The sequence below is a fragment of the Polistes dominula genome, unplaced genomic scaffold (assembly GCF_049000335.1).
Source record: "Polistes dominula isolate Pdom_NZ unplaced genomic scaffold, Pdom_raw_medaka contig_22, whole genome shotgun sequence".
NCBI lineage: Eukaryota > Metazoa > Arthropoda > Insecta > Hymenoptera > Vespidae > Polistes > Polistes dominula.
In genome coordinates this window covers 299,778-313,559 of record NW_028300966.1, presented here as the reverse complement: position 1 = coordinate 313,559, position 13,782 = coordinate 299,778, and the positions used below count along the sequence as shown (strand labels likewise).

The following is a 13,782-nucleotide window of genomic DNA, read 5'->3' as shown; positions in this document are numbered from 1 at the left end:
AACCGTCCATCCAACCAACCCTCGTCATGCGCCTTTTCAACCTTTCCAATTCTTTTCTCTTTTTTCTTTTCTTTTCTTTTCTTATCTTTTCTTTGCCTTTTCGTGTCAGCTAGTGGCACCTAAGTGACTAAATGCATCTCCATCTACAACGCGGACAAAACGGACAAAAACTATTGCAAGACTATTGTGTGTCCCATGTAATCATGTCAAAGTTATCAATTTTTCTTTGGACCATGGAAGGAAAGACAACAACAACAACAACAACAACAACAACAAATACGTATAACAAGATCACGAGTTAGGCTAAACAGCAAGAAAATGTTTTCGTGTAGTAAGACACAAGCGCGATGATGCTCGAGTTGTTAACTCGAGGTGAATCGATTAAAGGGGTTAATGGAAGCCAACGAAGAAGAGAACATCTTTTCTCCCACCATATCATGTTATACTAACTTTCCAACCTCGATAAATCTTTCTCCTTGCCACTTATTCGATCCTCTTTCAAACTTATTCATTCTTATCGTGTAATCCGATAATAAATTGAAGTATACGGTGGTAACGAAAGATATTGGAAATATTATATAAAATGTATGTATGTATGTATTCTACATAGATATATATATAGGTCGAGGTGAATTCGATTGTTCGGTTATACTTAGGATGAACAAATCTTGCTTGGTGCACGATGTTGGAATGAAATAAGAGTTCTACGTTGGAGCAGTGTGTGCCGTGTTGGTGAGTATTAGAAAAAGCGAGGAGCAAGGATAGAGAGAAAAAAAAACAAAGACGAAAGGTAGAGGTGAGAGAGAGAGATCCAAAGGGAGGAGCAAAAAGAGGATGAAAAGAGAGAAAGGAATAATGGTGTTCGTAAAGAAGCAAGATGGGATAGAAAAAGATGAAGACATATAAAAAGAAAGGAAGGAAGATGAAACGTAGGGTGAAATCGGTTGTGGAATAAGAACAGACGAGGATACTGGAGGGACTGTGGAGCTGGATCCAAAAGGGGCTTGCTTCCAATAAAGAGAAGCTATGCAGTTATATAGAACTTTATGTCCTCCTTGGTACAATCCCACGCGAAAATTCTCAACGGTTGGTGGTGGTGTATCTCCTATGAGAAAAGTAAGAAAGAAAGAGTTTGCAAGTTGCGAACGTTCCTATGGCAACAGAGAGATACGCTTGAGTGCTATCGACGAGGTATGTACATGTCACGAAGCTGTGTTATCGGAGGTGTGGTCGGTGTTAGGATCATACGGTCGGCTTCTAATCCTAATTAACGCATTTATCGACAAGGGCACTCGGGCCAAGGTATAGTCTATGTAGAAAACTCGTTTAACTTCGATTAAAAACAGGAGGAGGAGGAGAAGAAAAACTGGATCTTTTTCTTTTTTTTTTTTTTTTGTTCCAAACACATTCCATTTTCATTGAATTAATTTACCAATAAAATATGCAAACACTAAGTAGAATACATGAAGAGAACGTATTATTGAAACATATATATGTAATTATATTATTCATTGAAAGAATATTATTCATTCCAGTTATAACGCAACTACTATACTAATACACTGTATGATTAAGTATGTATTTGATTTTGATCAATGTAAAACTATCGAGAAGTAATTCATATGAATTATATATTCATCGTAATTGAAAACATTCGACACATATTTTCTAAACTTTATTGTACGATAAAAAATGAGAAAAGATTTTGAGACTATTGTCAATTTGCTTTTATGGAAAGTAACTTTTATATAGGGTGACACACTATGAAGAAAAACGCCTACGATATTCGATTATTTGAGAATTTATGACATCCGGATAAAACTTTTATAGAAACTATACATATCGTTGAACGTGTCTCTGTTTTTTTGTTTCCTAATTAAGAATTGACGAAAATTGTGGATAATAATAGAATAATATTCATTTTGTTCTATCTTATGTCAGAGTAGAAGAAAATCGATAGACTCGCGATGCTTTTCTATACATTTTATTACCTTTACACAAGTAACTATATCTATCTATCTATCTATCTATCTATCTATCTAATGTAGAATCTAGTAGGTACAGTCTAAAGGAAAAACTCGTTAGAATCTAATAGAAAATAGTTTAAGGATTTTGTGATGATATATCGTGAAAAATATCGAATAATGTTGTTGCCGAAACCGGTAGCAGCAGCAAGAAGAAAACGACGACGAGAGAAGGACGAGAAAGAGAAATGGCGTTTCAAACTATTCGCGATAATATCGAATGCGAGTCTACGATATCTCACAATTATTACCGAGCTGTGTTGTTGAGCCTCTAGAATTTACTGTCGCGATAGTAAAGCATATATACCCCGTTGATAAGATGTAATAACAGTATTTACTCTTAATGCCACGAAGGCGGTCTTCTAAGCGAATGTTTCGCAGCGTTTTGCAGCGGCATATGCCAAGGAGTGACACATTTCCGATACCATCAAGAGAAATAACTATTTTTAACGTCACCCATTATCGGATATTACTTTCTTTTCTTTTTTTTTTTTTTTTTTTTTTTATCACGAAAGGTTGTAGAACTCTTTTTAATAAAATTGTAATCAGTTAAAAATTGAACGTTCACAATGATTTTGCCAAGTTCACCGTCAAATTTGTCTCTTGAAAATGATACATAACTTGATGAACAAAAACAAAAAAAAAGTAATGTTAAAATTTTTTTTTATCATCGATTCAAAGTAAAAATGTAAAAGGATAAGAAAAAAGTAATAAAATATGAATGTGGTGGTGGTGGGGGGAGGGTTATCGAGACGTGAAGGACTACTACTCGTTCTCTTTCATCTCCTTTTTCTGATGACAACTCTGGACCACACACATGAGTGATGCAGTTTCGTACATACAAAAAAAAGAACGTTTCTCTCTCTCTCTCTCTCTTTCTCTCTCCTTAGGTGTGTTCTTCTTTTTTCGTTGACAAGAGAAACGTGTTTGTATATTGCCTTGCAAGTATAAGACGACTCTCAGGGCGATAGACTTTGTATGCTTTTTATAAGATCGATTGAAGGTTCGAGAGACAACAACTATGGTTAAAGAAAAAGATACGTGTTGTATGGTGACGTGTACCAAGAGTGGAGAACACGCGTTGTTTGTTACGCATGGTTGATTAAATTAAAGTCAAGGAGTGCATTGGTATTACAACAATGACAACAACAACACAACACGACGAGAAGGAAGACTATGGTGACAATCCACCACCACACCATTGCCTTGATCGTTCATTTGCATTTCTGCTTTATAACGGTTGATGTATTAATAATTTCACGTGGGGGCTAACAGGTTAATCTCCGGCAATAAACGTCCTATGAAATACGAATGCGTAATTATACGTTTATAGGTAATTAATGATCGCGATCGTGTAACAGAAATATAACGAACGACGATATCGATAAATTATACTACTTACTACTACTACTTCAACAAAATATCACTTTTAAATGAAAGAAGGAAGAAGGAAAATCGATTAATCCAATATGTTATTCCTTGATAAGGAAAATTTATATAACACATCGAAATATATCGGTTTCCTTTCTTATATATCTTTTTTGTTTTGTTTTATTTTTACATTTCATTCTCTTTGCTAATAAAATGATGAGATAAACCAGTTTTTTTTTCTCAGGTATTTAACATTTCTTTTTTTTTTTCCAATATTTTATTCGATATCTCTCCTTGAGATTTCTATCGATACTCGGAAGAAATATTTTTAAACAAGCTTTGAGATTAATCAGGTGAATAACACGCAAGTTGTTGTTTCTACTACTACCTGCATTTCATCGTTGAAATTCCATAACGATAGAAACTTCGTTTATTACCTTTTACGTCTACGTCTACATGTACTAAGTATATATACATGTAAGTGTTTAAGAGAAAAAGAAGGAAAAAAAGAGAAAGGGAGAGGAGAACGTGTTATTTTATTGAATGATCGCGATAGCAGTCATTATTTCTTTCTTTCTTTCATTCTCGTTATCTCTTTTTTTTATCCTTGATATTGCAACACACTCTAAACTCTCGCTACAATCAAATAACTTTCATACACTTTTTTTTTATAACGAATTAAACTTTTGAACAAAACGATGAGCTAAATAAATGTGCGTATATATATATATATATATATATGTGTGTGCGTTTGTGTGTGAGTTGGAAGAAAACTGGTCCCAAAGAAAGACTTGGATGCCAAGAATAATATAAGAGAAGCAAAGAAAGTAATAAAACAACACACGATAGGGCGCCGAGTCTCGACAGATTGGCCCGGTATTTGATGGAGAATTCGATGAATTTATGGATTTCCTAATCCCTCGTTATAGCAGAGAAACGAACCCTTCGGGAGAACTCCTATGGGATAACTCCTACGGGAGAATCGATACTTTCTTGTTCGTGACGTGCGCGAGAACCAACATGCTTTTACTGACAAGATAAAGAGTGATCGACTTTGGTATTACGTTGCAAAATCCTTAGGGAAAATTTTCGAACAACACATCGCATATATCCACTGTATTTTTTTTTATTATTATTTTCAATACTGACATATAGAATAACAAAATACGAAGGATATTTGTTCAATTTGGTCCAAAAAAAAAAAAAAAAGAAAATTGGTTAAAACCAGCAGAAAATACTTTGGAATTATTTCAAGAAAATACTGTAGTGGATGATGCAAGGTATGAAAAAAGCTTGTTTTACTTTTTTCCATTTAAAATACGTACAAACTTTTTTTACTCGATCCTTCAAAGTATTGGTAATAATCGAATCTGAAAGTCGTGCAAAGGAAAATTAGATTTTCTCGACAAAGACGAGAGAGAGAGAGAGAGAAATCGAACCTGTCGAATTATCGATCAATTTACTCGAACTTCCGTGACTATCTCTCTGGCTGTTATTAATTAACATGATATACGCTTCAAGTATTCAAATGGACAGACAGAGAGAGAAGATAGTATGGGATGATGTCCGTAACGATAGAGGACCATGTTCCCATTGTGGCATTCCCAATTAGTTATGATAAATTATACGAGATAAATTCATTTCTCGTTTAAACTTCTGTCGTTATTACCATTATTAGTACTGTCGGCTATCATTATTATTATTATTATTTTATGTATTACGATTATAACTAATATTATTCTTATTATTATTAATATTAATATTATTATTATATCATCATTGCTACAGACATTTCTACAACAAGCATATCTCGAATTGAAACTAACGCTGATGATATCTGTGTTGCTAGATTTGTGTGGTAGGAAAATGCTATGAAAAGCGTTGATTTAATTAACACGAAAAACACTAGTCTTGCATTACCGGAAAATGGCGTAATGCACCTTTTTTTTGCTTTGACACGTCGTCGACAGAGATCAATTTTGCGAGCGTGTAATATTTGCCGATAATGAAATTAAAACTAAGACAAACAGACAGACAGACAGAAAGAGAGAGGGAGGATCAACCAATCCTATTGAAGTCCTCTCTTTCTCTGCATTTTCCTTTTATATATGTAAAACCGTCTCCTCGTTAGATTAATTCCGCTCCAATTGCGCTTTATGATATTTTTTCCCTATTATTTCGTTGGAACATTTGTACGATACAAATATTGATAATTACACCTGATCAAGATTTTAGCGTGAAAAAAAAAAAAAAAATAAAGTAAATCATGCATTAAACTCACTCGTCGTACCCGTACAATATTTAACAATTGAAAGACCTGCTTCACAACTGTGAGATGTTAATAATCGTATTTAAAAGAAAAAGAAAGAAAAAGAGCTGTGATAGGTCCTCACCTCCTTCGGTCTCATGCCAAACGATACCCTCGAGCGTGACTGATGTGCCAGGCTCACAGGGTCCCAAACATTCGGGCTCGGTAATGGTCCCCACGCTGGTCCCAACACAAACGTCGGACATGTCCTGAAACATAGACGTTGGTACATCGGTGAGCTAGGATTAAATGTATGGTACACCATTGACTGTAATAGATGGTCGCTAGGTTTACAGGGTTTAGCGGTTTCGTTTAGGGCTTTCTGCGGTTCGTAGTAGATCGTCGATCAAGAGTATGGGGAAGGTGATATACACGATGAACATGCCGCGAGTTCAAGCCGCGGCTTTAAAAGCAATTAGAGGATATCTCACCAATTAACATTCACATCTGCCTTTCTCCTTTCTAGCGAGCGGAACGGCAACTTGCAATGTACGAAGAACACGATTGCGAACGAATTCGTTAACTTGTTACAACGCCTAATTCAGATAAAATCAACAACTATTTATTTGATCAATTGAAAGAAAATCTACGATCATTATCGAGAATCTATTTTCTTCTTAATTAACAAACGAGTACGTAAATAATGTTATACTAATATTATACAGTTTATAAAGGTGACGGTTGTGTAAGGGGCATTCGAAAAGACAAGGGAGAAGAAGAGAATAACGTTATGGCGTTGACATGAAACAGAATAGGAAGAAGGGTGGAAGGTAAGCAGTCTCTATAGTAGTAGTAGTCTCACCGCGAAATTACAATGGCAGTTTGAAATGCAAATCGCAAAATTTATGCTTGACTTCCATAATTACAGAAGCGGGTCTGCATTATCTTTCATAATGTGCATACAATACACGCGAACCGGCCGACGTAATCGCATCGTTATTATGGCATGAAACTATTTCGCTGTTCGCGCCGCATGACGTTACTATGACGGGGTTCTCTTTTTCTCTCTTTCTCTCTTGAGTGAGTAAGAAAGAAAAAGGGATATTCGAGGTAGATGGCAAAATGTAGGAGAGAACGTTTAACAACGCTGTACGAGTGAAACAGAGACAGAGAATAAGACTGAGGTGAGATGCTTGCAAATGGCTGGGAATAAATAGAATCCGACCACGATGTATTACGATGTGTTACGAAGATGTTGATTCTCTTGGAACCGATCCTTGGCATGTCTTTTGATAAATGTAAGAGTGATCCATATCCAAATAGTTTTTTTATCATTATCAACAAATGATTGATTTATAAGTCGGAAAAGCATCCTATGCTTAATATTAAACGACCAATTATTATATAATTGCTTATACAATCCGAATCCGGATGGAATGATTTAACTGTGTCACGACTTTGGCAAAACTTCATTTAAACGATTAACATGTTAGTTATCGAAAAACCACTGCCATACGAACAATAATAATCTTAACAATATGAAAAAGTGCAACGATGTAGAATAGTTGCAAATCAATTTCTTTTTATACTTTCAATCTACTTTATCGAGTAAACAGGATGATTGGTTTTTTTCGAATATTACATATAAAACGAAAAAGAGAGAAAGAGAGAGAGAGAGAGAGAGAGAGAGAGAGAGAGAGAGAATTTTGATTAAGATTCGTTGGATGTTTTTCTGGAACACCCGACGTGTTATTACCTCGCGAGAAGCGCATTTCAAGAGATCCTTGTCGATATCGCATGACACGCATCGACCTATCGACATCAGGGACAGCAACTCGATCCTTTTATAGAGAGAGAGAGAGAGAGAAAAAAGAAGAAGAGAAAATATGAACTGCGATCGAACGAACGTCCGTTGTATGGCATTTCACTTTTGCTCTTTTTCTGCCCCCCCTTTTTTTTTAACCATTCACTCACTCACTCATTCTTTTTCATCGTGTCGTTAATATCGTTGAACAATTTATTACAGTCGCATTTTGGGCCTGGCGAGAAACTCAATCGAAAAGTGGTTGGGCACACAATGAACGTGTTCAAGGATTAATCTTCCTTTTTCCAAATGATAATATTTTACTTAACTTGTAGAAAATAAAACGTTCAACTCTCTTTCTACATATAGTAATTGTCGTTTAGAAATAATAAAAAGTAAAAAAAAAGAGAGAGAGAGAAAATGGAGAGAATGGAAGAAGAAGATAGGGGAGAATTGAGTTTCATCATTCAGCGTGCGTGCGAGTGATCGTAGGTTAATGAATGTGAGGAAAGTTACACATGAGGGTAAGGGAAGAAGGGTTGTAACTATTTTATGAGTTGTACTCTAAAGAGAGATAGAGAGAGTGGCTTTACTTGTACGATGAAAATGAAAGAAAAATGGGGGAAAAGTCGAGGTAGCTTTCGAGGAGGGGCACAAATAGAAATATCAAATTGTAGATACGCGAGTACAAAAGGGAGAAAGAGATAAATTGAGACAAAGGGAGAGAATAATATCGTATAAATGTGTATGTGAATGTGTGTGTTCTCGCAAATGTTAGTGTATAAGTTTTAAGGGAGACAAAGAAATCGAAGGAAGAACGGTGGATAGAGTCGGTGTGTATTATAATAGGGCGGTAAACCGTCTTCAACTATTATGGTCGTATAAACCATTGCCGTGTAATAAAGGTTTCCTATCTTTTCTTTCTTTTTTCTTTTTCTTTTTCTTTTTTCTTACCCTCTTTTGCCGCAATTTGTTCGCAAGTTACGCTGTTTGAATAAAAATAGAAAAGTAAGAGTACAAGAAATAAATATAAACGAAGTACTTTGACTAAATTGAAAAATCGTGTAGCATTAGAATAAATTATATCGATATTATATATCGATAGCACTCTCATTTACGGTACTTTAAAATAATCGAGGAAAAAAGAGAGACATTTGTGTGACTAGGAAAGATTAGGATCGAGGAATACGTTAAAAGGTCCGCTGGTGGGGTACAGATAAAAATGAAAAAAAAAAGAAAAAGATTTTCGGTGATGGAAGAAAAAAGGATCTTAAGCTCCAAAGGAGAGACAGCTTTACGAGGGTCGCAAGATAAACGAGAGGAGGGGAAGTACGAGTCAATCCAGGTTCTTTTCAACGAAGGAAGGAAGAAAGAAAAGAAAGAAAAGGAAGGAAGACTCTCCTCCTTTCCAAAGGGAGACAGATTCCCTCCTCTCTTTCGGTCGATGGATAATCGCACACTGGCTTTCAAATCTTTCCGATCTTTTCGTTCGAATAAAAACTTAGAAATTTAATCCAGCTGCTGTCGATCCGTAAAGGGAGGAGGAGGAGGAGGAGGAGGAGGAGAAGGAGGTGGAGGATCTGGCAACTGGAGAAAAAACAAAAATAAGAAGAGAAAGAGAAAGACAGATTATTAATTTAATTATACGATCCTCTCTAAGAATGAAAACAAACAAACAAACAAACAAACAAAAAAACCTAGAAAAATGTGATTTCACGGGACGACAAAATGGTGACAGAGGGAGAATAGGATAATCTAAAAATCCGATCGCGAGCTGACAAACAAAAATAAAGATGAAGAATTAAAATGATGCAAAGAACGAGAGAGATTAGAAAAATATGATAAAAGAAAGAAAAGGAGAAAGAGATTTGTGCATGTATAGGTAAATGTTGATAAAGGCCAAATATATATATATATATATATATATATATATATATATATATATATATATATATATATATATATATATATATAGGAAGGAGAAGATAGATGGAGATAGACAAATAGATGAACCGATAGATATAGCATAGGTATAGATATAGGTAAGAGGTAGGGACGAGTGGTTACGGGTATGAGGGAGAGAGAATATCAGCCAGGCAGGCAAGCAGGCGCCATGTTTCCTCTCATGAATATATTCATGCAAGAGACTGCATATGTAGGTATTAGGCCAGCATCCCCCCCCGTCTCCTCCTTCCAAGCACTGTACGCGAAGCTAGTTAACAAGCACATAACGCCATACACACAGGGCACGTTAATTCCACGCGTGATAGACGCTTTGCTCTACGCATACACCAATTCGGATGAAGAGAGAGAGAGAGAGAGAGAGAGAGAGAGAGAGAGAGACTTGCACGACGAGCAAACTTTTAGCTTAAATTAACATCGGCATTAGAGAATGTTATGTTAAATAGTTTGATATATTTTATTAGAATCGTCCTACATCACATTCGATTTTAAATTTATCCTAATTATTACATATCAAGCAAAATCTATATAAATAATTTCTTCAATGAATCGAATTAAAATCGATATATAGCTTTTTACCTAAATCATATATTTATCGTGAAATGAGTTCCACGAACGATTTACCTATTCCCGTCTAATCAACATCTTTTACATGCTATTGCTGTAAGGTACACCTCACAACTCGCTTATTATAAGGAAAGTTAAAACGAACGAATTTGCACGCGGTTGTATGGAATCGAGTAATCGCGTGATAATTGCACTTTATGCAATTGCAGTTAGACCCTCACTTTCGAGAAATAATGTATGAATGAATGAATGAACGGACGGACGTACGCACCCACACGCACACGTGTAAATACTTGTTCCGTTGATATATATATATGGACTATATTATACTATTCGCGATGCACAAGGTGTCACGCAACGTAGCCGTTACGCCGTATAATTCTTTTTGCGATTAAAGATGATTTACGAGTCACGCACGATTTCAATGAAAGATCGAGCAAAAGAAAAGCCGACTTTTCCGAACCTTTCATGCTGCTGACCGAGATCCCCATCGAGAACCTGCATATTTTTGAATTTCATTAACGTATATATATGTAGAGAGAGAGAGAGAGAGAGAGAGAGAGGGTTTATTGATTTTTTCCAAAGGTCTCTTTTTATCCTTTCAAATGCGTATTTTATACGAACATGCAAGAGAATATTAACCCCACGTAACCTAACTTCTTTTATGGGTCTTGTAATATTATATCAAAGGTATTACAAAAATACGTAATAAATATTGACCTTCATCTTCTTAATATATATAAATTACGTCACGTCACGTTGTTTGTCCGCAATGGACTACTGAACTATTGAATCGATTTTTAATCAAATTTTCCACACTGTGTGCAGTTTCATCCAACTTGAAAGATAGGATAGTTTATATCTCAATTTAGTTCAATAAGATTCTAACAAATGGCGGTATAAGGTAATTCGTTGACTTAAAGTCGTGTGTATCGGACTGATTGTGAACATCCCTAGTATTATATAAAATAATGATTAATTTTTGATGTTGCAAAGAAGTTCTGCAATTATATACGCGTAACTTTCAAATGACGTGTCGTCGTTGTCGTTGTTGCAGATAATTATTTAGACGTGTGCGATTTGAAAATTAAATATTATTATGTAGAATTAAACTCGAAGAATTTCTAAATGACGATGAATTATGGCTTCCGTCAAGTTTTACAGAAAAGTTGATTACGAGAAAAGATTGGAGTTTCGTTTATAATAGTTCAAATAATCGCCGCTGTTATTTTGATTTTTCTTCTTGCGCGTGTGCTACCCAACAACTTTGTTCTTTCTTTCTTTCTCTTTTCCTGTTTTTTTTTTTCTTCTTCTTCTTTCCTTTCTTCGCGTTCTCCCACGCTCTTATCGTGTTCTCGATTCACGCTGAGAATAACAAAAAAAAAAAGAAAAAAATATACATCTACGTGCACCGGAGTTTAAATTTTTTATCCTCCATCGAGATAAATATAAAAAAAAAAAGTGTTCGCAGCAGCAACGAGTAAATTCAAGATGACTGTGATCCAAAGTAAACTTCTCTTCATCGAGTTCACGATGATCGTTTTATTTCTTTTGTTATATTTATGAACCTACTACCACCAACGAGTCAGCATTTATTTTATACAATCTCTTCAAATAATATCACCATTTTAAATATATCCCTTGATCTATACAGTATAAACTTCAATAATTTGAATGACGTTTTATCCGAATATAGATTGGAATCACGTATGTGCATACTAATACAATTATGTATTCAACGAAATGTATTCTAGGCTGCTGCTGTTTCAAATATTTACAGTTTAACGCAATAGATTTTAGTTTTAATTTTACATTTATAGTAAAAATTGTTAAAAAGAAAATATACACAACAGGGTGGTGGTAATAATTTCGTATACGTGCCAAGAACAACGTGGTGATGGCAAACAGTTATTCTCGTCATCCTAATTTTTTCTTTTTTTTTTACGAAAGAACAAGTTTTTAATTCCTCTTGCGTATTATTTGTTGTTCTCTCTTTGGTAAAAAAAAAAAAAAATATTTCTAAGAAGGAGAAGTCTCAAGTGAGGAATGCAACCACATTTCAACCCTACGATACTGGAGATCGTTTGAGAATCGATCAGTCGTTTCGAGAAGAACAACAACAAGAAGAAGAATAAGAGTTTCTTTTTAGCATCCAAGAGGAGAACGGACTACCGTTGAGGTTTTAACTTTCCAGTTTCTAATTAACTCTACTGAAATGACTCTCTTTTTAGGCAAAACGATACTTGAAATTAATTACACGTGTCTAACATTACAAACTTAAAGTTTTAATGTGGGACAAGTTTTGCGATTCATTATCGTTCAATTGATTGAAAGTTGAATCGTTTCAAAGAATCCCCCCACATGTAGGAACTTTGTTGAGAATACAAATGTTAGAAGAACAAATAGAGTGAGAGAGAGCTTAAAATTTGACCTCATTGAAAATGTACCCACGTATGAAAAAAAGTTTGACGTTAGATGAAAAAATGGAAATAATATATAAAACGAAATTGAAAGGTTCTTTTTGAAAATATAGAGAAATATAAATAAAAAGGGAAGGGAGCATTGAACCGAGAGAATAATATTTTATTAAAATAAAAAAAAATAAAATAAAATAAAAAATAAAACGCCTACGCGCTGAGTTGAAGGTAAAAGAAAGGAATTGAAACGGTAAGGCGGTAGGATTCGTTAACAGCCAGCCAATTACGATAAAAAGCCGGTCTTTGTTACCAGTCGGAGAGGAGGAGGAGGAGGAGAGCATTGCAACGATCAACTTTAATGGAAGCAATAAAATGCAGGTGCTAGTGCCGGCGCATTCCCTTTGGCTGTGAATCGAGCTACGGACATTGGCGTACCACTCGAGGATTATTCTTTCACAAAGTTTATATTTCTGGTTCGAGTAGGACGGAAATATTCCGACGCCGTTGTCGAGTTTAAGATTACAAACCGCGTATTCCGTAGTATGTAAGTATAATGTACTTACGAAACGCGGAAGTGTATCGACAATGTTAAACTTGTTCATTTCGCACAAACAAGCCGACTCTTTTATTATTATTATTATTATTATTTTTTTTTTTTTCATCTTCTAACAGATAAGATTTCAACATTATCCCCCAAAGTCGAGAGAATTAATTGTTTTATCGTATTATTTTCTTTGTTTTTCATTAATATTGAAGTACTCGTACACCCTTCTTCGTTTATGATTAAATAAAAAAAGAAAATCACATTATAAATCTTGTTGCTTTAAAGTTGTAAAACATCGAGCGTATTTAACGAGAGAACTTTCAAAAGTATAAACCAACCACAAGAGGATAGATGATAATTTATCTCGTTTTATGCCGTTTCTAATTCTCTTATACGCAGAGTCGAAGATATACACATGTGTATACGAAAGTACATATTTCACAGAGTCGAGGAGCGTTCTTCGAAAGGCGCGAAATTGTGTGGAACTTTGAAGGCAGTAGAGAAGTTCGTCTTTCTCTCAACTATAGCTAACACTAGACGGAGAGAAATGCTCGTTGTAGGATTTACAATCTTGTTGGAACACATATTCGAGTTTAAAACGAGTAACAAAACTACTGTTACATGCTGCTTGGATTAATCGTAACTATGTTGGATGATAAACGAATAGCTCTTTTTATATCAAAATTAATCTTATTTTTGTTGTTTTTCAAGTGAAAACTTCTTTAGAATGGGTGTGATTTGAAAAAAAAAAAAAAATGTAACGGAGTAGTAGGCGGCTATGAAACGACCGCGATACTAAATAAGAAGAGAATTACAATTATCCTACCACCAGATATTTTGTATTC

The 13,782-nt window shown here is 34.9% G+C and overlaps 1 protein-coding gene across 5 annotated transcripts in view; it reads right to left on the bottom strand.

Moving 5' to 3' along the window:
• The window catches only part of LOC107070625 (uncharacterized), a 116,718-nt gene that overhangs the window by 11,374 nt on the left and 91,562 nt on the right, over positions 1–13,782 (bottom strand). For 4 of the 5 annotated variants that reach the window (XM_089172925.1, XM_089172927.1, XM_089172926.1 and 1 more), the window contains one exon: positions 5,790–5,912. In XM_089172925.1, coding sequence (XP_089029051.1) covers positions 5,790–5,912 — 123 coding nt within the window. Of the gene's footprint in view, positions 1–5,788; positions 5,913–13,782 lie in introns of all 5 variants that reach the window. The other variant, XM_089172929.1, reaches the window with a different exon arrangement.